General features: G+C 38.2%; 1 protein-coding gene across 1 annotated transcript in view; it reads right to left on the bottom strand.

The window, feature by feature from the left end:
• LOC122815001 (oxysterol-binding protein-related protein 8-like) overlaps window positions 1-27,628 on the bottom strand; it is a 170,377-nt gene that overhangs the window by 1,795 nt on the left and 140,954 nt on the right. Inside the window, exons 12-15 of the mRNA XM_044087256.1 lie at window positions 24,510-24,646; window positions 14,026-14,211; window positions 7,405-7,492; window positions 6,822-6,927 (exon numbers count right to left, since the gene is read on the bottom strand). Of these exons, the coding sequence (XP_043943191.1) occupies window positions 6,822-6,927; window positions 7,405-7,492; window positions 14,026-14,211; window positions 24,510-24,646 (517 nt within the window). The remainder of the gene's footprint in view (window positions 1-6,821; window positions 6,928-7,404; window positions 7,493-14,025; window positions 14,212-24,509; window positions 24,647-27,628) is intronic.

Here is a 27,628-nt window from a genome sequence, read left to right as displayed (position 1 = left end):
TGAGATTCGTGCTACATAAACAGCGTGAGTGTCATTACGTTTGGCACACTATATTATTGATTTCAACATAGATATACATTGCTTCTATAGTCCTTAAACATATGGAATGACATTTTTAACTAACAATTTTATTATTCTGTTGTTATATAGGAATAGTACCCATAGGTACTAATGTTAGTAAGAAGCATTCATAGGTAGTTGTCTTATTTTCATTATACAAATGCATTACATTTGTTGATGGTTTCTATGGTAGGCGCTACACCAAGAGGTGACTAAAATATAAATAGTGTAGTTTTCAAATGCAACACTCACATTGATGTTCTAACGTTGTCTGTTCTTGATGGATCTCACTAAATATGTTGAGGAACAACAGTAATGATAAACATCACTTGTTATCTTATTTTTGATTTTTTGCTTAGTTCGTTATATTTAGAACAGCGTAATTCAGAGGATGCAATTTCATCGATCTCTGACAGCGAATTTAGGCTGTTTTATTTACTTATTTATTTAAAATAACAGTGTGCATCAGCTAGCTTATGCAGCTTCATATAAATTGTATTCTGATACGCCACATTATGTGATTGAGAATTACTACAGAAATGGATGTCATCGGCGTTATAAATTATGAAGCTTTACTACTGTGCATTTAGAACTATTTTCAAAGATGTGAAAAATATTTTCTATGCTGGTAACTGAATGCTTGACTTGCTACTGAGATGACATAGAAAATGGGTGTTTCCACCATAGCAATTATGTTTTAATTAATTGAACAATTGATAAATTGTTTTCTTAATTGATGTTGGTTTTACTATATAAAGGGGTTCATTTTTGTGTAAGTTGTAACCTGATGAAGCGCATTAATGCGTGAAAGCGCTTGTTTGTTTTAAAATAAAAATTATATCTCTTTTTATCGTGGTGGTTCCTGGCAGTATTTTCTTCACTTCACGCTCCACAAAAAAAAAAAATAAATAAATAAAAATAAAATCTCATTGTTTTGTTCTCTGGTACTAGCATTCGAGCCTCTTTTTTCAGCAGGGTACTGGTTTCCCTGACGGAAGGTTCAGCAGTTATTCTCTCAGGATGGAAACATAATAGGAGCGAAAGTAGCCTTGAAAACACATCAGAGCATAAATCTGATCCAACTACAGAACTCAGTTTTCTAGTGTGATGGTGCTCTAATGCCTTATAAAATGAGATTGTGTTAAGGCTTTCCTTCTTGTGAGGTATATTTCCCAATCCAGACTGAGCTGCTATCTGGCTGGTTGATCCTGTTTTCTCTGAAGTTGAGTTTTTATGAATGGTATCTTTTTTTGAAACCTTTCTGTTTAAAGAACCTGGAATTTCTTTGAATAATAAAGTTAATAAATGGAATTCTCTTAAGAACAGTCTTAAAGTTCTGCCATCTTTTTTATAAGTCACAGCCAAATACCTGAGGTTTGGAATGTAGCTTTAACTATTTCCTGATGGAGTTTCATAGGAATGAATAACACTGGCACACTAAGCCATGTATGTCCTTAGAGTGCCAAAGGTGACCCACACGTATTTAAAAGGTCGTATGGAATTTGTAGTGGTGGCCATAAGCTTATCAGATATAGATGGGAACTTGATTTTGCTATGACCTTCTTCAGAGAAGAAAGTAGTGACCCTGCTTCCTCAAGAAGGAAAGACCTACATCTGGCTGCAAGGAGTAGATGGTTGGTATTGCCACTCTTTGAGCTCAATATTCTCAAACCTTAGTCTCCAAGAATCGATCCTCTTAAACAGGTTGTCAGCATTGTTAATTTTTCTGGGCTGATGTGCACACTACTGAATTAATGAAGGATGCTGCACTGCAAGGAAAGCATCATTATTGTCTTCCACTGACCCTATTTTACAGCCTCATTAAGGACTCTCAATATATGTAACATGACCTCAGGAAGAGGATCAGGCTAGGTCAAATATTCCAGCAGCTGCTACTGGGTTTTAGCAGAGATGAAATGTGTAAACTCCTAATCTGAATAGGTAATCAAATCCCTGATACCCTGGCAGCAGTACCTCAAAGAAGAGGTATGTGCCTTTGCTTGGAAAACATAAAGAAAATGATGCTGCCTTGGAATTTGCCTCCCTACATTTTTGTGCCTCCTCCTCTGAGAATTCAGTAAAGAGATTATTTTCATAGAAGTGTAAAGAGAAGAGATAATCTTTTGGAGAGATGTGCTGCCAGTTACTGTCTCTGATAAATGAATTTTGAACCAAGACAGAATCTTGAGTGCAACAAAACTTAGGATCTGGTGAAAATGTACACAGTGGGGCCTGTAGTGGTGTTAGTACCCCATAGTTTAGCTGCCACCAGTGGCAACAATATGTAGCCTTGCTGTCTTAGTGTCCTACTGTGTTAATAACATGATGGAGAAGAATAAAGACCAAGTTCATAGGAGCTTCTTGGACATAATTACCAGAAGGTACAATCTGATGAAGGCAGGTTCAGAAAGACGTAAAGGCCTGCAGATAAGGTTAACTGGAATAGTGATGTGCCACAGACAGTAGTCAACTGTCAGTATACTAATAAAGAACTGATTGCAAAAAGAAAGACAGCCATCAGTATAGTCTCAGTCTATTGGATAAACATGGCAAGAAGACCTTCACTCTTCCTTTAGAAAGAGAAAGATGAAATTCAGGGTAACAAAGCCTACAGCTACCCCACCACCACCACCACAGTAAAGAAATCTTCACTGTGGAGGAAAAGTACAATTGAGAAACCTGATTCCCTTTTGTAATCCTTCTTTTCTCAGCCACTTCTGAAGCCTCTACAGACAGCCACTTTGACTTCTTAATCTTTTTTCTGTTTGGAGTATTGCTTTTTGACACCTTCTGGGCAATATGACAAACTAGGTCTATTCTTTGTGATAAGAATCTTATGGTCTAAGTCACAGTCACTTCCTGGTCTTGTTTTTGCTTATTTTGTGTGTTTGTGTGTGTGTGTGTGTGTGTGTGTGTGTGTGTGTGTGTGTGTGTGTGTGTGTGTGTGTGTGTGTGTGTGTGTGTGTGTGTGTGTGTGTGTGTGTGTGTGTGTGTGTGTGTGTGTGTGTGTGTGTGTGTGTGTGTGTGTGTGTGTGTGCACATGCATGTGTGTATGCTTGTGCATGAGCACGCCCATGTGCGTGCATGTCTGTGTGTGTGTGTGTGTGTGTGTGTGTGTGTGTGTGTGTGTGTGTGTGTATGTACACACTAAGATAAGAGGCTACTACCACATGCAGTACCACAGAAGTGGATTTTGAATGCAGACCTCAACTGTGGGAAATTTGTTAATCAAAAAATAAAATGAAGTGTGCTTTCAATAACAGTCAGCTAAATGAGATGGCATTGTGTGATTACCCTTTCATTAACTAAGACTAAACAGGCATCACAAAGAATTTTCTTTCAGGGAATGCTATATTCGTATTAGCATAACTACATCCAGTGCACTAAAGAGAAACCTAATTCAGCACAGGCAGGAGGAAATCCAGCAATGAAATTAGGTATGTATCACAAACAACTATGGATATGTTCCTCACTCCTGCTTCCCTACATATAGTAACAGATCTGCAAAATATAATACAGTGAATATTATAGGTTCATAGGTTCATAGGTGTGCACTAGGCTAATGGCCCTGGAGCCTATATAAGCCTAGTCCAAGAAGATTCCCTGGCATCATGCCACCCAAAGTTAGTGCTAGAAATGACATAAAATAACCACAACTGTTCTCTCTCACGATTCCACATCACTGACCACAAAGATCTAGAAATTTATAGGAGAAGGGGGATGGCTAAACGAATGGGAATAACAATCTGAGAAAAGTATGTTTTCAGCAAAGGACTTGGAGTCAGGCACAAGTTTCTCACAGATGAGCAATGAATGATACATTTACTTAGTCCAATATTCTCAAAATAAAACAAGGAACCTTACAGAATGCATCTTGGTTCTAACAAAAGGAGAAACACAGGGATAACCCAAAGAATCAGTTCAAGGCTTTTGTACAGACAGGGTTACCTAGAGCTGATATTTTTGCTATAATCAATGGCATCAGGGCAGGCTGACAATGCAGAAACAGCTAGGGCCCCTAATAACATGAGATTGCCTTTGTGAGGTACAGGCAGAAAAGAGATTTTGGCCATCCTTGTGCAAGTTTATTAAATGAGCACACACTGGGAGGAAAACTCTTTTCAATGTAAACTTCTGAAAAGTTATGCTAGAAGAAAGTAAACTGTCTAGCATATGAATGTGAAAAATATCCACAAACTTCCACACTAGAAGGCCTGAGAAATGCCATCTGCATGGGTCATTGATAGTACCTTATTAAGAATAGCACAGAGCTGCCAGGTACCCAGGGAACAATTCATGCTAGAAGCCCTACAGAAGTACTGCTAGCCACATCCCCCTAACAAGCCCAGTATTACCACTGATTGCATCAGGTTTCCTAGAATCTCGGCTGTTTACAGCCTGAGAACCTGACAAGGCACTAAATACCATACTGAAGAGAATGTGAGAAAAAGCAGCAAGAGGTGAAGTCTCCAAAATGGCACTTGTCCCAAGAGGGAAAAATATGGTATATTATGTCAGGGGCCCAAGGCAGTGTAAAAGGAGATTTTTTTTCACCAGTGATACTAAGGGATGATCTCATATGGAAGTGACTTAGTGAGAAAGAAAGCATCCCTCAAACCTATTAAATGACAGTCTGAGCACTTCTGAAAGCGATGTGCTGAGAACTCTGCTACCATTGTAAAAATATTTCTTCTGAAGCCATTTGACTCAAACAGTCCTTTAAAGGAGTTCTCTACTCCAAGGACATTTCTTTTCCAACCTACTTTGCTGAACTTACAGTCTCTATAATTCTGTGGAAATCAGCAGCACTATGCCAGCTGAGTTTAGAGCTCAAGTGGAAGGTCCAGTGCCACATCATACATCCATGATCTGTTGTAGGAGGCATGCCACTGAAAATAGGGGGTCCTACTCCATATCAACTGCAACTTAGCAGAACATAATAAATCATCTATGAAGTAAACTCACAGTTGTGGTCAAGGAAAGAAAAACAGCTGCTACACAATGTGAAATATTAATCACATTTTCAGAACATTCAATAGTCAGCAACTCTGGAACCAGTATTCCTTAACTTAATAACAAAAGAGTTAAATAACATATATTCAAAAATCAACTGAAAAAAGCAAGATGTTTTTCCTCCCTCCTGCTACCTCCAGTCTTGTACATTTCTTGCTAAGGGAAAATATAGATATGGGGTGAATTTAAAATTTGAGGAGAAAAAATACTGAAGTAAACCTTAAAATTTGAGGAGGAAAAATTACATTTTCAGAACATTCATTAGTCAACAACTTTGGAACCACTATTACTTAACATAATAAACAAGAGTTAAATAACATATATTCAAAAAGCAAGACATTTTTCCTCCCCTCCTGCTACCCCCAGTCTTGTATATTTCTTGCTAAGAGACAATATAGATATGGGGTGAATTTAAAATTTGAGGAGAAAAAATACTGAAGTAAACCTTAAGCGTGGAAAACATTCTATAGTGGTAAGTTAGCTTTTTGAAGATATGTTGACGATTCAGACTTCACTGCTGGGAAAATAAACAGTAAGTGGCTTCCTTCCTTCTCAGACTGTCACAACGTGTGCATTAAAATAGAAATACTGACTGGAGGTTGAATTTTTAATGATACTGGCTAGATACATTATTCTGACCTGCAAAAATGTAACTGGTTAATTCTGTCTATGGTCTGATTAGTCAAATCTCATAATGAGTATGTCTCTGTTATAAAGAATATGGACAAGATCAGGATTGTTCCAAATGAAGTAGAGTTCTTGGACTTTAGCAAGACCTTCAGTATGAAAATGTTGATTAGCACAAAGTTAATGCTAAGCTCTATTCTTTATTTTTTAATGCATGTATTTTAGGCACAGGAGAAAGGTTGGAGGACAAGATTATTTTACTTACAAATGATTCTAACTTGGTCTCTTCTAACAGGGCCTATGAGAAAGTCTATTTTCAAAGAGACTGTAGTGAATGTAATGGCTTGGATAGTAGGAAGTGTTGAACCTGGGGCTGATTCAGTACAGAGTTGCCTAACTGGGTGAGAAGGTGGAGTTATAATAGTAATATTGCATCAGTGAGAGGAGTGATCTCACACCATATCTCTCAACTGTACAGATTTTTGCATATTTCCATATTGTTGCCTCATATTTTTGGTCCAGTTTTCATAAAATTGTGTTTTTCTAGCAAATTAGTGGCAAATCATTAAAGATTGAAGTTAGAAAATAATGAAAGACATTTGAGTTTTAGACTTCGTACCCTTCAGAAAATTCATGCTAATGCAAAAGCTGTTATTCTATCAACTCTCTAAGTTTGTAAGATAAGCATTTAAAAATCGTCCCTATTTTTTGGACCTTTGTACCACCTTCATTCATGACCTTGTCCAAATTTCTTGCTCTAAGAGGTTGGGAGGTATGTCTCACACACTCTGTGTCTGTGTCACTAGCATAGTGATGTCAGGTGGTGTGACACTGTTATGTCCTATTAATTTCTGCTGAATCTCTGAAGGAATGCATATAACTAACTATAATAAATGGTTAAGACTGACACAGGATATACGTTCCTGCTCATCATGACTTGCAGCTACAATAACATTATAGAATGCCCTGCTTTACTGAAAATAAATTAAAAAAGTGTAGTACCCACAGTGGTATAAAATAACCTGGTGGTTAATGAAAGATGGCTGACAGTCTGAATGCAGATAGATGCCGAGGAGGGGAATGAATGACAGCCCCTGCTAAAAGAGATAAATACCACTCACCTTCACTACCAGAAGCATCTTGAAGGCCATGTTTTGGAAATGAGTGGTCACTCATTTTGCACTTCTGTTTGTAACTATATTTTTTCTCAATTTTTGGAGGACCACCCTGCAAAATTTGAAATGATTAAAATTAAAATTGTGCAACAGTTACAAAGTGGCAGAAATGGATTAACCTTTTCATAACTACTATTTTTTTACATTAAATTCATGTACAGAGAGTACCCAAACAGATTTACTTTGTTCATCCTTTGTAAGAAATGACAGATGAATGCAAAACCACTGACTTAGTTGTCATCAGCATAACATTTATGCACTATGTTACAGAATGTCTTCAGATACTTACACAGAAATGTTATTTCTTTACAAGTAAAGAGCATACAGTATCAAAATACTTAATAGTAATAATCTTTGTCTAGACTCTAAAAGCAAAAAAAATCTGCAGTTTCTGCATTTCTGCAGATCATTTGTGAGATTAAACTAATTGATAAGTGTTTGTTTGGAAACCCACTTCACATAAGCAGGATAAGCACTTCTTCCAGCGTTCCCCTTGGTTACTGAGACTAAGTACAATGCAATAACTTACCACTGGAGTCAGATGTTTGACTCTGGTCTGGATAATACCATCTTTTTCAAACTGCATTAAATCACAAAGTGGATCCCATGGCCTGAAACTGTGAAAGCAAATAAGTATTAATCAAGACTCTAGGTTAGGAGACAAGTAAGTTATAAACAATCTACTATGAACGATTAACAGCACAGTATCGGTAAAATATTTTCTGTATCTGTAAATTACCCATCAAAATATCCTTACTAAAATGTCTATTATGGAGAAAGCAAGTCAACTTAAAAACATAATATGGTTTTCATAGAGGGTAGAAACTGCTGCCAACCTGTTTACCGTTTTTTTTCCTTTCTTAACTAGTTAATATCTTTACATGAACTCTATGACAATCTGCCTGAGGAAGCAAAATGGGTCTCAAACCTACATAGACACTGCCTTAAGTGACACAAGCCTCCTTATACTTGGGGCTACTTCTAAATCCCAACACCCAGAAGATCAACAGTTAAAATCCTGAGACAAAAATCATGAAACTGCAGAAACTCAAACATTGGATTTTTACTAGGGTAAGTAAACACTGCTCAACATGCCCTTTTTTCCACTGTAGTGCGATACCAGAGTTGGTATATATATATATATATATATATATATATATATATATATATATATATATATATATAGTTGGGGGGTGTAGGGGCACCTAGGTGATTTTACTTACCTTGGCATGAATTTTGTTTCCATTTGGCCAAGTGTTTACTTACCCTTGTAAAAATCTCACATTCGAGTTTATCTTTGGATTTTAAATGTCGATCTTCTGGGCAATGGAATTTAGAAGTAGACCCCTATATCTCACACTGTTCATCACTTCCTTCAGTTCATTCAGCCTATGTCCTCATAGAGACATATGTCCTTAGTAGGCAGATTGTGGGACTAACCAATACTTGTAATACATAATGAGTAAATGTCAGAAAACCTTGGTTCTTGTACATATAAACATATAGTAAGAATGATAATAAACATGCAGGCATTTCTCAGATAGGCCTTCAGAAATGCAATGCCTTTCACCAAACTGCTGGTGTTTTTCTAATGCAGCATCTATATGTAATTTCATATCAGCTTTTTATTGTAATATCTTTTTAGGGTTCATCCTATAATTTGTGATTACAACAGACATAAACTGGTTGTTTTAAAATGAAACAAGGTTTACAGATGCTTGTGTTCTCGCAATTAAATATTAAGTATACACACACACATATAAGCTGCCCCAATTCAGTGGTACTGATGCACATGTATTCATCAGTGGTGGTTATTTTGTATGTTATATATCTATATAACCAAATCCACTCCAGTATAAGTAGAGTTCCTATGCCAGGCATCTTATTTTATTTTTGATGTATCACATCAAAATATCTTTATTTCCCTCTAATAAGCTTTTCAGTTTGTTAGATATTACAAAACAGCATATTTTAGCTATTGCAGCAAATAGGCCAAGCTGAATGAATTACTACCACTCTGACTATTCAAGGTGTGAATGTAAAGTAGCCCATCCAACAATCCACCGTGACCTAAAATCAGAGAACACTCCCTAACATTTCTTTTGCTCTTCCTACCAAGATTCATACATAAATATGTTGCACAAGTGCTCAGCACCTGAGATTTCACTCCAGCCCACCATCAATTGTCCTTTTTTGCTCATTGCATAGTTCTGCAACTTAAATAACCTCGTGGTTTCTGAAGAAACCTTGTAAACTCTCAAACTCAGAAGAAAGTAACACCAAACAGGTGCTATTATTTTCTGGAGATACTCCCATGAGCAAATGAAAACAACCAGTTAGTGGTTCATCTAACCACATCACAAATAGGCTCATAACCTTTAAAGTTAGCAAGCTCCAGAAAGAAAGAAACATAATATTATTTTAATCACAAATAATATATTATTACAAATCCAAAGCTGAGCAACATATTAGCTCCTGCCCTATTACCAGAACAGAAATGCGTTTGGCTAATCTGCTACAACTAAACAAAGTCACTCACAAACCATGAAATGTCCCCTCAGGAAATAGGTGCATCATATAATTCCTATCACTAACCCAAGGTGTGTAATTATGCTCAGTTACAACAGTTACTAAATTAGATTCCCTCTCTCAAAACAATACAAAATTATTTCATTATTAGCATATGTTTATTATTACTATTACCTGTTCATGCGTGCTCTAATTTTTCTTTGTAAATTTTACAGCTGCCTATCATCTCAACCCTTTTACACTATAAATTATTTCAAGACACTGGTCCACTACACCATAGAAGCACCATACCTTCAGACAAAAGCCCTACTGCTTGTCACATGATAGTTTACTGTCACTTAGAATGTTGAACCAAGAAGATTGCTAGTGACCTGTCATTTCTGCCATCCCCAGGGAAAAGTGAGAAAGTACAAGCTGCATTTTCATCATGTTTTCTGTCTCTTCCCTGAGACAGTGTGATTGTAGATATATTGCTTAACCCCACGGGGGGTGAAAAACAGTTTTTTTTTTGATATTTTTGTGATCTTAGGTGTGTTGCTTTTCTGATTAGCAACTTCCCAATGTTTTAGATGTTTTGGGTTTGAATTAATGTGGTGATTATATGAAATATAATTATTCTTAGTGGATCCATTACAGAAGGCATATTAAGAACACAACCGGAGAACAAACCGATATTTTTATGGTACACTTTCCTGTTCCTGTTTAAAATTTGAACATGATTAAGCCAAATTGTCTTGTGTTTTAACCTACTTATCTATTTGCGTTTTTGCTGTGCAGAATAAAATGAAATCTAAACCTAGCCTAAAGAGTCCCTGCATTACCACAGGGACTTAAAAAGTGAACAGTTAATAATACTGAAAAGGTCACAGCAGGGCCCAACTGTGGGCCATATAAGACTTTGATAATACAGACTAAGCACAAACAATATTTCTTGTACTAAGCTGTAAGTACACTCAACTTGAAAGGCCTACCATAGACATTCTTGTATAAAGTTGCCAGGGCTTACAGATCACTAAGACACCTCACAAAGCTAAACATTTTGGAAAAAAATACATCTCTTTGAGGGGTGACATGCCTCCATACCTTGGTGTGCAGAAGATGATAGTTCAGCTCTCCTACCCACCCTCCCTAAACTAGGTGTATTTATAGATCTCAGATAATTCTTGCTCCAGTCTTATGAGCCTATCTCTCACGAATGGTGTCATCTCCCTACTCTGCACCAACTACTATACTGTGTCCTTGGCAACTTAAATTTGTGGAACTTCTTGTCTACCAAAGACATCTGTAATACAAATATAAAAAGTATGCAATGCATCGAGTTCCTTTTGTAGCTCTTTCAGCCAATATATTGTACAGTTCTGTTGTTAGAACTTGAAGCCACAGAACCAAAGATTTACTTCAGCATTATAAACAGCAAAATTAAATAGTCTCAAAAATCATGCCTTGCACATGGAGACCTTCACCCTAATTTAGGCACAACCACTGACAATACAGCATTATTCAATCCTACAAGTGCTTACTGGAATAAGTCCTCTGAGCCAACAATCATAAGTATAAAAGCCTTTGGTCCCAGTAACAAGGTCCCATTCTTCCATAACTGACTGATGTATTGCACATCAGGTTTGTATTTGAAAATCAGACATGATTCAAGCCATGTTCTGCTAACCATGAACTCTTACCAGTGGATTATATTATACACCTGCAAATCATACTTTTCACCTGTCCAGAGCTTTGCAGAATGTCCAGATTGTTGCCTATTTTTGGTCTATTCTCATAAAATTGTGGATTTCTGGCAAGTCAGTGGCAAATCATTTAGGACTGAAGTCAGAAAATAATGGCAGACAACTGAGTTTTAGGCTTCACACCTTTCAGAAAATTCATGCTAATGCAGTACCTGTTATTCTATCAAGAATTTGAGTTTGTAGGGGTAATATTTAAAAAGTGTCCCTATTTTTGGTTCTTTGTCCCCCCATTATTTGTGGCTTTGTCTAGATTTCTTGCTCTAAGAGGTTGAAAGGCATGAACTGCATAGGACCCCCAAAGTGTCTGCCAGTGTAGCCATTATCTACCATATCACCATGCACTGCAACCAAAATCTAATTCAGCTACTCAACATACATGCCACTGAAGCCTTCATAGCAAAAGTGAGGATTACTGATTTGAAATCTAAATCTGCTGTATGTACATTTTTCCAAAGATGCCCAAATCATCCAAAGGATACATTTTCGCTATGACTCCTTCTAACAGCTGCTACCGATACTATGTAACTACAATGTCACCTGGTTCACTGGTTTCAGTCACTGATCCCTTCCTTCATTATCCTCAGACTGTCATAACTTATCAATAGAATCACTCATACTGACAAAGTAAATGGTAATTACAGCATCCTTGATAGGCTTTTAACTTCAAATGTGGATATTCTAGCTAAGTTCGGGGTCATGGTATACTACTTAAATAATTGCTATCCTGTCCCAACAGTCTGGGGCCATATTAGGACACAAATATTACAAAGGTTTTCCAGGGAAAAGAAATATGAGGAACTTTAACATGTAAAAAATTCATAACACTGCTTAAAAGCTGCAATAGACCCTGCTCAGTCCAGGTATTCCTGACAATGTTGTAGATTATTTTAAAAGGGTTTTCCTTTATATACTTAATAACCTAGCTCCCATCAGGTAAATAAAAATTTAAGTTAAATCAGTACCCTAGGTCACTACAGAAAATAACACAGATGCATCTTAGAAATACAGCAATGAAGAAGTGTTTTAGACAAAAAAAAAAACTAAATAAAAAAACTTGGTCCTTAGCCTAGTAGTGTGAATTTACAAAGTTAAGTCCTTTCTAATATTCAGTAAAACAAATGTCCTTTCTCTGCAAAAGCAGCATTAAAAAAAAATAATTCCGACCCTGTCCTTTCTCCAGCCTTATTATGCCAGGCATATCTAAAAACTTCAATGAAAATGAATTAAACATGGCTCTATCCCTTTCACCCCTCCTCATTCATGCAGTTCAAACATCAGTAAATAGAGAAAAAATCACCACCCTTACTTTTACCTATATTTCTACCTCTCTTCCACAGAAATTACTCATCATATTCAAATCTAAGTCCTCTGTCTACAATATCTCCTGCAAATTATCTTAGCTGGGTCACAAAAGGAACTTCATATCTCGTATCAACAGCAAAAATATTGTTTCCACATGCTGGAAGACATTTATCACTGTGTCACTCCTTAGAAGAAGCATATCTACCAAGCTATATCAAATCACCAACCAGCTGCTATACTATCCCCATTATCAAATGCATTATAGAGATGTGTACACAAGCAACTGACTTCATATCTAAATGATCACAGGCTCCTGTTCATATCCCATCATCGACTTTATTCAGGACACAGCACAGTGACTAGCTTTAGCCTTCATTATCTCAGGAATAGTCTTAAAATGTCTCTCTCACTGGGTCCTTCTGTCATGACCAATTAAATGTAAGCAGTACAGATAAGCATCTCTGACCATTGCTCACCTGGGCAGGTTAGGTATGGTTCTGGTCCTAGCCACTGATTCATAAGCTAGCTATCAAACTGTTCATAACATGCTGATGTTGGAAAGCTTTACAAATTGGGAAAATGATTGTAGGGGGCTTACACAAAGATTTAATAATCTCTGCTTTTAATCTTTCCCAGTTTATCCAAAATAATGATGGTATGGAACTACTACCAAAAAATACTAGGCAACAAACATTCTTCACTACTATCTAGAAATGGCTATCAGAATCAGGTCATCTTGTAAATGCAAATAAAACTAAAGTCATGTCTTTTACCAACCCTCAGACTTGCATATATTAAATCCAAGATGGCCACTTCTCGGATTATTAAGAACTCATAAATCCAGACCAGTTAACTTTTGTGACCACTGATCTAAAAGGAACACCAACCATAAGGGTTAATTTTTTTAATGTTATAATAAAAGTTGAGTGCTTTCATCTTTTTCAGACTATTTTCTTTTCTATACTATGAGGAACGGTGATCTCAGAGTTAGTATATGTAAATTTGGGGGATGTTGGGGCCTTCCCACTGCAAAAAAAGACATTTAAAATAGAAAAGCAATATTCAAGATTCTCCCTTTTCCTGAATTGTTGATCTTTTTTCTTATTTCTGCATTTTGGCACTTGATATTTTGAGTGCCAGTATTTCAATATGGAGCCACTACCTTTTTATACTTGGTGGTATTTTAGTTTAGGTAGAGGCTGTGTTAAGCTATGAATATACATGTTTATGTTAAGATTATTCTTTGTTATTGCAAGTATAGTCTATGTATTGCAGTCAGTAACAGTTTTGTTATATGCATTACACTAAAGCTTTTCTATGTGTGTCATCAGAGAAAATAGAACATACTCAGTTGAAGTTCCCTGCTCAGCAAAACCAAGCAGGCAGGCACGGAAGCAATTTAAACAAAGAAATAAAGAAATACTTTGCTGGAGTTCTGTGTAATGCATGAAAGTGAAAAAAAGTCAGCAAGCACCAGTCATGAAGAAGTCCTTATCATGACTAAGTCAAATCTTCAGCCTAATCTCTTCTGTGATGACAGTATATAAATGAATGCCATTTTTTCATGCAGAACTTACTCAGCATACTTATAGCACCACTCCGCAGTGGTCAGATCCTTCTTAAAAAGTCTGCAAACCCATTCTTCATGTTTAGCCTTCCTCTCGCTAGCAGCTTTTTTCTGTTGTTCCGCAATCAAGAATTGCACATTGGCAGCCTTTTTATCATCTTTGTGGAGTACAGCTTCAGTCATCTCATGCCAGTATCTAACAGAAATAAGAAAAGGATAATCTGCTATGAGAAAATAAAATAGCACTGTGATACCTAGATGTCTGAATTCTCACCTGAAGAAAGAAGAGTTCTGCAAAGTATCTTCATATTTGTGAGAGATTCCAGTCCAAGATTTTGACAAATGAAAACACAACTGCCACTATGTAGTGCTACAATAGCAGAGGTTTAAAGAAGTTCACCAGTAGCTAACTTTCACCTATTTCTTTACATCTATTCATGTATGTCTACTTGTTTCTCTGTATAAATGAGAAAATGGTAACCCTCCCCCTAGGTTTTTCTACATGAAGATTCTAGGAGTGATACCCAATACACATAAGTACTAAAAATGCCAGCACTTAGTAAAAAATATTAATAACAGGCAGCTTGCAAGAACCTAAAGAAAGAATCTATGAAGTTATAGGTACCCGGCATCAATGCCAGTTACTAAGGTACATATGGCAATCCCAGATCATTTACAGAACCTTGTGAATCTGGTACTTAAACCTTCTTATGCTAAACAAGAGATCTTTAGCGAAAATCTCCACAGCAGCTTTTACAATGGTGGCATTATCTTCTGAAGCAAGCAGTACTGTGGATGTTAGAACAGGAATGCTATCAAACTGAGGATGGACCCTAACTCCTCAGTTCTGTCTTTGTATAAAGCAATAAACTATAAATCTGATCTAAACAGATTCAGAATGAAACTGTCAATTTAAAATGTGTCTGCTATACAAGTCATGCAAAGAGGGAGAGACACAGAGACAAAAAAACAGAGGAATAATGCAACCATTGGCTGAGATGCCTACTCCACAAATCCAAGATAAACATGAGTATTCATTAAGAACCTTGTAAAGTGAGCTATGTAGTTCAATGACCTGAGGGAAAAGGTTGATGAAGCATAAACATGTTTCCCAAACCTACCCATAGTCCTAGACTCCTTGTTAGGAAGATGGCTAGTAGAACTTTCCTTAGCAAATTCCTTCTTAGTGGCTAGCACTATCACCATGGTGGCCACGGGTATACCTTTAGACCAATGCTGTTCTTTGCGGGCAGAAAGGATCCATGCCCACTGAGTGATCAGTTTAATAAGCTTGTCAGTGGGTGGAGAGATCCAAAAGGTAAAAGGTTGGATATGAAAGTCCTCCAGGTATACCGACTCCTCCAAAGAAGGTTGGAGGATAGACCAGCCACCCCCTGCTTCAGGATCTCTAGGATGTTCCCAAAGGAAACATCATCAGAGGGTAACTTGGGGGAACCTTCCCCTTCATCAAAGTCGGTATCTTCGATGAAGGACTCCTCTGGGGAGTCTAAGTGCTTCCTCTTGCACTTTTTCTTCACAGGTATTTCCTCACAGGGATGTTCTGGGGAAGTGTCTGAAGAGAAAACTACCAAAGAGGGTCTTTCCTGGGGCTCTTGTGCCCTCTGTCCTAGTGTAGAGACTGATGGAAGTGCAGATCAAGGAGATGTAGAAGTCTGGCCCAACAGGGATGGCAGAGACTGTGAGTTCCCAATGGACATGATTCAGAAGACTGCCCCCCCCTGTAGAGGGATAGGAGCCCAGAACCGAAATAGACTTCTTTGGAACCGAGGTCCCACCCCGCACCAAGGAGGTGACCCCCGAAACCAAAGTCTGGGTCAATTCAACAGAGGCTGAAGCACCAAGGGTCATGGAAGGCTCCAAATTAATGAAGTCAATCCATGCAACACAGAACCAGCCAGGGAGTCTTGAGGATAGGAGCCCAGAACCGAAACAGACTTCTTTGGAACCGAGGTCCCACCCCGCACCAAGGAGGTGACCCTCGAAACCAAAGTCTGGGTCAATTCAGCGAAGGCTGAAGCACCAAGAGTCATGGAAGGCTCCAAATTAATGAAGTCGATCCATGCACCACAGAACCAGCCAGGGAGTCTTGACCTCGGGAGGTCTCCGGTACCAAAAACCTGGAGGCGCTCAAGGCAATCCTTGGTTCTGGAAACGAAGCTGCTACCAGATCTGAGACAGTTGAAACCAGCAATGTTGGAACCGTGGGCTCCAATAACTCAAAAGGAGGTGGAGGAGGAATAACGAATGGTGTTGTAACATGGCCGGTCCCGGTGCTGATTTGGCTAGGAACCAAAGACAATCCCCTTGCCATAAGGAGCTGATCCACCAGCCTCATAATATCTGATTCAGAGAGACTCTTGGTGGCTCGAACTGAAGCAGTTGAAGGAAACCTTGGGGGTTTGGGATCAGCAAAGGGGCTCGGTGGTCTAGCCTTGAATGGGTCAATAGAATATCTGGATCTTGGAACAAAAATAACCTCAGACTGCTCTGGTACAGATGAATCTCTTGGTGCCGAGGCAGTTGAAGTCAACTCCAAAGTCTTGGTAGGTGCCAAATCTTTTTTGCCATATGGTACTGTGGAACTCTGACACTGAAGGCTGCTTAGAAACGTTTTCATGTGGTTCCAAAGTGCTAGGAACCAAGAAAGGTTGCTTTTTCAAAGAAGAGGATGATGATAATGATGATAAAGAACTGGCTTCCATTTTGGACCCAGAAATGGCCTCTTCAAAGTGACCTTTTAGCAGTCCTTTAAGAATAAGTTTGTTTTTCCATTTGGTGAGTGTCCTAGTGGAAAAACCATGGCAAATTGAACAGTTCTCCTGCAGGTGAACTGTACCTAGACAATATACACAACAGACATGCCTGTCTGAGTTGGGCATTTTCCTCTCACATTTCTGGCACCTATTAAATCCTGTAGTGCCCTTAGATGACTTGGCTGGGGATTCAAACTTATCAGCCATAATGAAAACAAACATACACACACTCAACCAGAAAAAGAACAGAGAAAGATATTTTTTTAAACGGGGAAAAAAGAAAGGAAATACCAATGATAGTAAGAGAGAATACCTAACTAGGTATAAAGAAGTACCAACAATGGTACTGAGGGAAGAGTTACCAAAGGTAGTGTTGTAGAGTGAGAGAGAGATCCGCACACACGCTATTTAAGATAATGAGAGTAGCGGGTGGAGAGAAAAGACACTAAAGATAAAAGAGAGACTTATGAAAGAGAAAAAAGGATATTTTTAAGGAAAAAAACATACTTAAACTGTAAGCCAAAGTTCGATATCAGTCATACGTGTCTGACACACAAAACGGCAAACGAGATCTGAGGCAATTTTGAGAGGAGCATTATGAGTAAAAGCCTAGCTCGAAATTTTGGAAGGCACAACCTGAAATAAAAGGTCGAGTCAGTTCCAAGACTTGGAATTGAGCCCACAGTTAAGGATTATGTGAAGACTGACAACATCAAATCAAACTTCAGAACAAATTAGCTAGACAAAAGAAACAAGTAGAACAAGTGTATTTGAGCGCTTTCATTCTTTAATTGTAAGAACTTCATCAGAAATGAGAAAACTGAAAAGTGCACTTCAATAAATACAGCAAAAACTATCAGTTACACTAAAAACATGAAATCAAATGTCCAGCAAGGAATGTAACCCAATAAGAAAACCTTATTTGTTTTCAAAAAGCTAATAAAAGTTTAAAGGACCTATGTGGTCCAGAGGGAGTGGAGCTTAGGGGACTTAAAAAGCTTAATAGCCTTATAGAGGGGGAAGGAAAAAGTATTAGTTTAAGGGTGTGCACACTTATGCAACCAGCATATTGTACATTTTTTATTTTTTATATTTTTTCCCCTAACAGAGTTGTTTGTTTTTCAATTGAATTGTACAGATTATAGGTCACATTAAAGGTGGGAAAAGTTCTGAAATGATTTATTGTGGTTTCATTGTTTTATATCACAAAAACCTGGTATTTTAACAAGGGTGTGTAAACTTTTTATATCCACTGTATACACACAGTTAAAATTTCACCAGTCGAATGGTGTTTGGTCAACTGATTTAACTGCTGTGATTTTACATTGGACATTGGTTTCACTGACTGCAGGAATTGCGAAAGTCACTACTGTCCAGGCAGTGTGCTGTATGTGAAGGTAAGTGGGGTAGTAGTGTTTGTGCAAGTATGTCCCGGTTAGGTAAAGGGATAGTTTTTGTATTGTGCATGTGTGTAATGTTTGGCTGTGTGTCTGAGTGAGTTTAGTGATGCTGTGTTAGGGAAAGGAATTTTTGTAAGGTAATGTGAAAGGTTAGGGTAAGAGGAAGGGGGAGGATTAAATCTAGCACTCAGTCATTAGTAAGGTGGAGTGCTTGCGTGCGCACGCGCACACACACACACACACACACACACACACACACACACACACACACACACACACACACACACACACACACACACACACACGCACACACACACACACACACACGCACACACGCACACACACACACACACACACACGCACACACGCACACACACACACACACACACACACACACACACACACACACACACACACACACACACACACACACACACACACTAGTCTCTAAAAGGCAAACAATTGCAGGAAGGAAATGATAACCAAACTAGCTTATGATAATTGTAAACGTGCACATACATTTAAACCCAGTTCTCTAAAATGCTTCAGTTCAGGTCTTGAGGAATACTCCCCCACCAAAAAAATAAATATCACCCGAATTACCCTTATTTAAAGCAATTTAAATCACATAACTTGTTACATGTAGAGCAACATAGCAACATTTCATATTAGTGATAAAACTTAAATGGACAGATGTTCATGATAACACAGTGTCCAACCTTTCTGAAAATTGCTTCAGCTTTCTGTGTTAAATGGAATCAAAACAAAGACTGAAAACCTTACCTCTGTGACTCAAATTCTTCCAGTTCATCAGGCTGTACTGTATACCTTTTTAGCCTCTGCTGTTTTGTTTCAGGTGATATTTTCCATAATGTTTCAACACTGCCACTGCTTTTGTCTCGGATGATTACCTCTGTGTCCTAGATAAGAAAAATAAAGAAACATGTATATGTTAAGAATTTTTCCAACTTTTACTTTTATAGCTGCTGAAGCCTAAATAAAAAATGTGATTTTTGAAACATGGACTTAAAGCCATATTAGTGAAAAAGAGTGTGTATTAAAACCAACTGGCATAGAGCTGTTGCAGATTTCTGTTGTTTCCACATTCCTGGAGACTTTCAATGCCTGAAAGGTATCAGGGCTACTATTATTTACTTTTTTTTCATTTTTAATATTCAAATTCAAGACCAGAAATATTATATTGCTCAATGATTAACATGAATTCAGGAGTCTATTTCATCCACCTAGTAATACAACCTCATGCCAGAGTTACTTTAGTCTCTGTATTTCCTAGATATAGATTAGAGTTGTCATCCTTCTGTAAGTTTTATTTTTTATTTCCATTTCCCCCATCACAAATCATGAATTTCATACCATTTTTTCCTACCGTCCCCAAACATGACATTATTTCAGAAAGGAATTTGTCTCATTCTGCATAACTAGATACCATACTTCTTGCAGTTTTACAGCTAGTCATCAACCACAGTTTTACATCCTGAAACTATGTCCTGCTAAGGTTAAGTCTATTGCCATAAAGTGCACATGAACCATTTAATGAAATTCTTTTTCAAAAGTTCTTTATAAGAAAAAACAGGGATGAGTTATGCTTTCACATTGGTCAGTGGGGTATTGCTTATCCATGAAAGTATACAAAACTGAGGATAGAACAAAATACCACAAGCAGCTTTCATCTCTCCTTACTATTTCTTTGAAGTAACAACTGGCAGTCACAAATGAATAATTTCTGGCAATGTTAGGCAGTTGTAAGGGAGCTCTATTTCCTACTGGGATCTTTCACTGAAGGGACCTAAGCATGGTGATAAAACAATGATAAAAAGTCCTATGCGGTGTGCTGTGAAGGGAATCTGCCCAATAAAAAATGAAAGTTCAGATAGCTTTTAATCTTTTCCCCAAAACCTATAGTTGTTACTCCACATGAAGGTACATTAGACCTTAATTATCTCCTTTTCCAGGAGAGAGCTCTGAACAGGTGGTGAGCCTCAATCCCATCACACTGTAGTATTGTAGGAAGGTAATGACCTATCTGTCCTAGTCTTCAAGAGGCAAACTTGCATTGAGTTTAACCACTGATAAGCTTGCATGTCTATAACTCAGACTGAACCTGCAGCCTTCACTCTATGAGGTCCCAACAGTCTTCACCAAAGCTGGAATGCAACAGTCACCATGGGAACACTGCATCTACCTGTGGTGGAGGCATTTCAGCCACAGCTGACATGCCTCCACCATAGGCACATCGACCTCAGCTGCTCTTCTCTGACCTACTAAACTTGGTTCTCTTGAAGCTTAGGCAAAGACCCATACCACTCAAATGTCACTGATTTTGCATGACACACCAGGTTCCAGTGTGTGAATCCTAATCTCCACAGACACACACACACACACACACACACACACACACACACACACACACACACACACACACACACACACACACACACACACACACACACACACACCACAACCTGTACTCCCCTAGAGACAGATATGCAATCAATCAGCTTGGGCTAAACAGCAAATTACCTCCTGTTGCCATTCCAGGAACTCAGTCTCTTGGACAGAAGGTTGAAAGCAAATTATCTAGTTCAACTTTACTATGAATGCATGAAAATCAAAACAAAGCAAAAGAAATACTAGAAATAAATCCACAGAAATATAAATGCTATGATAAAAGCTGCAGATGACTGTTGAATTTGCAAATTGGGGACAACAGTAGGAGTACAAAACTCAAAAGAATATCAGCTGAAATTGCTCATGAAGTGGCTGGAACAAGATCTTATGTGACACATGGGAAGACTGAAAGTTGAACATTATAACACAAATATATCGATACTGAAGGAAGACAAGGAACCAGATCTGTCACAACCAGTACTGCTATGAGAAAATGAAATGGTGTCCTATGACCATTAAAAGTTTCAAGGAGAAACTCTTCAAGTTGCTTCCCATGAAAATCTGAAGTCCACCAAGAACTGCCACAAAATGATGATCACATGCTCTGAGAGTAACCATGTCAGTTAAGCTAGATATGGAAGACCATTGAAGTTACTAGACAGATATATGGAGAGTCTGATAGTTAAAATGATACTAAAGATTGGAACATTGCATTTATCAAAATATTTTGAATACATGCAAATGTGATCTTATCTGATATAATAAAACACCACGACATTCAGAGAGTTGAATAATATAATGCATGGTATTTCTTCAGATGTACACACACACACACACACACACACACACACACACACACACACACACACACACACACACACACACACACACACATGAATGGTATGCCTCTTCAGACAGATAATGACAAGAGGCCAGTGCAATTATGTGGGTGACTGTCTTTCATTCAACCTCCATGTTTCTACCACCATCAGGAATTAAAAGTTATGTACTTACCACAACTTGGCAACGGTGTTGTCCATTTTCATTCTTCCTCACCACTGGGTCTAGGATCCGATTCTCGGATCTGACTTGGCCACATTATTCAAGACGTCTGATCCAAGACTCATGCTCCTCCCTTTACCTATAACCCCCTAGGGCATTCCCAACTCCTCAGATCGAATTTGCTGCATTATTAGTCAAACATCTAACCTCAGCAACCAATAGATTCTAGAAGCAAAGGTAGTACCACTTTTCCTGAAGAGGTTCAAACCAGGAACCTGAGGGTTCTTATGTTATCTAGAAAACATTCCAGGAGCACTGGAAGGGGGGTGGGTGGGGGGAAGCTGAGTAAGAATGAAAATGGACAATATAGATGCCAAGTTATGAACTTGGTAAGCAGATAACTTTTAAATCTGATGCTGTCCTTTTCATTCTTCCTCACCACTGGCTCAGAGTCCCCAGCTCCATAACTCTCAGGTGGCTTTCATAGACGGATATGCCGGAGCACTGTTGAACCAAAGGAAGCTCTGCTTCTAGAAATAATGTCCAGTTTGCAATGCATAACAATGGTATGTACTGTGGACCAAGTGGCTGAAGAACAAATATCATCAATTGAAGATCCTGAAGAAATGGCAGTTGAAGTTGACATGGCTCTGGTAGAATGGGTAAGTGGGTGAGGCAAATCTAAGCTTCTCTGGTGATATATCATTGAAATGCAATCTGTAATCCATTTAGCTAGGGTGATCTTTGAAACTGCTTGCCCCAGGTGATTGGAGGACAAGAACACAAAAAGCTGATCATATTTTCTATGTTGTTTTGTTCTGTGAAGATAAAAGTGTAATTATCGATGAACATCAAGAAGGTGTAGCATATAGTCACCTTTATTTGAAAAATTAGGAAATAATACTGGCAGTTGAATGGATTTGTTAGGATTGGCTTCATTGACTACCTTGGGTATAAAGAAAGGACTGGTTGGTAAGGACACTCTATCTTTGTGGAAGATGATACAAGGAGGTTTCACAGATAATGCCTGTAATTCAGAATTTGTTTTTCTTGATGTTATAGCTATCAACAGTATAATTTTCCAAGACAGAAATTTCAAATTGCAGCTGCTTGCCAGTTCAAAGGGTTTTGAGTCAAACCTTATAGAACTAAGGCGAGATAACAAGGTGGGGAAGGATCTTTTATGGGAAGTCTGAGAAAAAACTCCCTTCATGAGGACTTTACATAATTTGGACATAGACAAGGAGAGGTTCTGGTCTCCTGCATGAGAACTGGATATTGCTGCTAACTGTAAGTTAATGGTAGGAAAAACTAGCCCCTTGTTTGAAATGATGACTAAGAAAAAGTAGTATATCTGGGACAGAAGTTGAAAAAGGGTAATGTTCTCTTTGCAAGCCCGCATAGAAAATATTTTCCACATACTCTTGTACACCTTTTTAGTGGTGAAACTCTGAAAACGAAAAATTTCAGAACGCCGAACGGCACTTGCAACGCTGCTTCTGCATCGGACCATGCGGCAAAAAAGACTGAGGATATGACGTCGGTCATGCGCCTTTATACCCTGACGCTCTGATGTCAGATCTAGGCGCCCATGACCGACGTCAGCCTAATACTTTGGTATTCGGGCCGACCGAGGACAGCGGACTACCCATAAGTAAGGACTGCAGCAATGTGAGATGAAGAACATCTATCAGTTACACTAAAAACATGAAATCAAATGTCCAGCAAGGAATGTAACCCAATAAGAAAACCTTATTTGTTTTCAAAAAGATAATAAAAATTTAAAGGACCTATGTGGTCCAGAGGGAGTGGAGCTTAGGGGAGTTAAAAAGCTTAATAGCCTTATGGAGGGGGAGGGAAAAAGTATTAGTTTAAGGGTGTGCACACTTATGCAACCAGCATATTGTACATTTTTTATTTTTTATATTTTTTCCCCTAACAGAGTTGTTTGTTTTTCAATTGAATTGTACAGATTATAGGTCACATTAAAGGTGGGAAAAGTTCTGAAATGATTTATTGTGGTTTCATTGTTTTATATCACAAAAACCTGGTATTTTAACAAGGGTGTGTAAACTTTTTATATCCACTGTATCACACAGTTATAATTTCACCAGTTGAATGGTGTTCGGTCAGCTGATTTAACTGCTGTGATTTCACACTAAGCATTGGTTTCACTGACTGCAGGAATTGCCAAAGTCAGTACTTCAGGGAGTGTGTTGCATGTGAAAGTAAATGAGTTAGTAGTGTTTGTGCGAATGTTTGCTGGTTAGGTAAAGGGATAGTTTTTGTACTGTACATGTGTGCAATGTTTGGCTGTGTGTTCGAGTGAGTTATTTAGTGATGCTGTGTTAAGGAAAGGATTTTTTATAAGGTAATATGAAAGGTTAGGGTAAGAGGAAGGGGGAGGATTAAATCTAGCACTCAGTCATTAGTAAGGTGGAGTGCTTGCGTGCGCACGCGCACACACACACACACACACACACACACACACACACACACACACACACACACACACACACACACACACACACACACACACACACACACACACACACACACACACACACACACTAGTCTCCAAGAGGCAAACAATTGCAGGAAGGAAATGATAACCAAACTAGCTCATGATAGTTGTAAACGTGCACATACATTTAAACCCAGTTCTTTAAAATGCTCTACCTCAGTTCTTGAGGAATACTCCCCAGCCAAAAAACACGTATCACCCAAATTACCCTTATTTAAAGCAATTTAAATCACAGAACTTGTTAGATGTAGAGCAACATAACATTTCATATTAGTGATAAAACTTAAATGGACAGATGTTCATGATAACACAGTGTCCAACCTTTCTGAAAATTGCTTCAGCTTTCTGTGTTAAATGGAATCAAAACAAAGACTGAAAACCTTACCTCTGTGACTCAAATTCTTCCAGTTCATCAGGCTGTACTGTATACCTTTTTAGCCTCTGCTGTTTTGTTTCAGGTGATATTTTCCATAATGTTTCAACACTGCCAGTCTTTTTGTCTCGGACGATTACCTCTCTGTCCTAAATAAAAAAATAAACATGTATATGTTAATGAATTTTCCAACTTTTACTTCTATGGCTGCTGCAGCCTAAATAAAAAATGTGATTCTTGCCATATTAGTTAAAAGGAGTGTGTATTAAAACAGCCAGCAAAGAACTGCTGCAGATTTATGTTATTTCCACATTCCTGCAGACTTTTAATCCTGAAAGGTATTAGGGCTACTGTTATTTACTTTTTTTTTTCATTTTTAATACTCAAATTCAAGGCCAGAAATAGCATATTGTTCAAATGATATACATGAATTCAGCAGTCTATTACATCCACTTAGTGATACAAACTCATGCCAGAGTTAATTTAGTCTCAGTATTTCCTAGATGTAGATTATTGTTGTCATCCTTCAGTACATTTTATTTTTTCATTTCCATTTCCCCCTGTCACAATCACAAATTTCATAGCATTTCCTCCTACCGTCCTCAGACATGACATTATTTCACAAAGTAATTTGTCTCAGCCTACATAACTAACTAGACAGCATACTTCCTGCAGTTTTCACTGCTAGTCATCAACCACAGTTTTACATCCTGAAACTATGTCCTGCTAAGGTTAAGTCTATTGCCATAAAGTGCACATGAACCATTAAATGAAATTCTTTTTCAAAAGTTCTTTATAAGAAAAAACATGGGTAAGTTGTGCTTTCACATTGGTCAGTAGGGCATTGCTTATCCACGAATGTATACAAAACTGAGGACAGAATAAAATACCACAAGCAGCTTTCATCTCTCCTTCTTACTATTTCTTTGAAGTAATAACTGCCAGTCATAAATGAACAAGCAAAGGTGCTGGATTTTCTGGCAATGTTAGGCAGTTGTAAGGGAGAGCGACTTCCTACGGGAATCTTTCACTGAAGGGACCTAAGCATGGTGATAAAACAATGATAAAAAATCTTATACTGTGTGCTGTGAAGGGAATCGGCCCAATAAAAAATAAAAGTTCAGACAGCTTTTAATCCTTTCCCCACTAACCTGTAGTTCTTAGTCCACATGAAGGTACATTAGCCCTTAATTATCTCCTAGTCCAGAAGAGAGCTTGGAACAGGTGGTGAACCTTGATCCCATCACGCTGTAGTATTGTGGGATGGTTATGACCTATCTGTCCTAGTCTTCAAGAGGCAAACTTGCATTGACTTTAACCACTGATCAGCTTGCATGTCTGTAACTCGGACAGAACTTGCAGCCTTCACTCTATGACGTTCCTCCAGTCTTCAAAGCTGAAATGTAGCAGTCACCGTGGGAACTCTCTATCTATCTGTGGTGGAGGGCATTTCAGCCACAGCTGATATGCCTCCACCACAGGCACAAAGGCCACAACTGCTTCTCTCTGACAATAAACTTGGCTCTATTGAAGATTAGGCACAGACCCATACCAATTAAATGCCACAAATTTTGCATGACACACCAGATTCCAGTGTCTGAATCCTAATCTTCACACGCGCACACACACACACACACACACACACACACACACACACACACACACACACACACACACACACACACACACACACACACACACACACAAACTGGCACAGCCTGCAGTCCCTCACAGATGTGCAATCAATCAGCTTTGTCTAAACAGGAAGTTACCTCCTGCTGCCATTCCAGGGACTCGGTCTCTTGGACAGAAATATGAGAAGAAATTATCTAGTTCAACTACACTACGAATGCCTAAAAATCAAAACAAAGTAAAAGAAATACTAGAAATAAATCAACAGAAAAATAAACCCTATTATGATAAAAGCTGCAGATGACTGTTCAATTTAAACTGGGGACAACAGTAGGAGTACAAAACTGAAAAGAGTATCAGCTGAAATTGTTCATGAAGTGGCTGGAACAAGATCTCATATGACACATGGGAAAAACTGAAAGTTGAACAGAAGGAATAATGGACATTATAACACAAATATATCAATATTGAATATAGACAAGCGAACCAGAACTGTCAGAACCAGTACTGCTATGAGAAAATGAAACAGTGTACTATGACCATTAAAAGTTTCAAAGAGTAACTCCTCAAGTTGCTTCCCATGAAAAGCTGAAGTCCCGCAAGAACTGCCACAAAATGAAGATCACATGCTCTGAGAGAGTAGCCTTATCAATTAATCTAGATATGGAAGACCATTGAAGATACCAGACAGATATATGGAGAGTTTGATAGTTAAAATGATTCTAAAGATTGGTACATTGTATTTATCAAAATATTTTGAATACATATAAACGTGATCTTATCTGATATAATAGAAATCCATGACATTCTGAGAGGAGAATAATATAATGCATGCTATTTCTTCAGATGTACAGACACACACACGCACACACGCACACACACACACACACACACACACACACACACACACACACACACACACACACACACACACACACACACAAATGGTACTCCTCTTCAGACAGATAATATTAAGAGGCCAGGGCACTTATGTGGGTGACTGTCTTTCATTTGACCACCGTGTTTCTACCACCATCAGGAAATAAAAGTTATGTACTTATCATAACTTGGTACCTATGTTGTCCATTTTCATTCTTCCTAACCAGTGGGTCTAGGATCCGATCCTCGGATCTGACACGGCCGCATTATTCAAGACTTCTGATCCATGCCTCATGCTCCTCCCTTTACCTATAACCCCCTAGGGCATCTCAAACCCCTCAAATCGAGTTTTGTGCATTATTAGTTAAACATCTAACCTTAACAACCTAAAGATTCTAGAAGCAAAGGTAGTACCACATTTCCTGAAGAGGCTCAAACCAGGAACCTGGGGGTTCCTATGTTATCTAGAAAATATTCCAGGAGCATTGGAAGGGGAATGGATGGGGGGAAGGTGAGGAAGAATGAAAATGGACAACACAGATGCCAAGTTATGGTAAGTACATAACTTTTAAATTTGATGTTGTCCTTTTCATTCTTCCTCACCACTGGGTTAGAGTCCT

Source organism: Protopterus annectens, chromosome 11.part0 (assembly GCF_019279795.1).
Source record: "Protopterus annectens isolate FY-2018-M chromosome 11.part0, PAN1.0, whole genome shotgun sequence".
NCBI classification, from domain to species: Eukaryota; Metazoa; Chordata; order Ceratodontiformes; family Protopteridae; genus Protopterus; species Protopterus annectens.
Note: the sequence above shows the minus strand (reverse complement) of the source record. Positions and strands in the feature narration are given on the sequence as shown.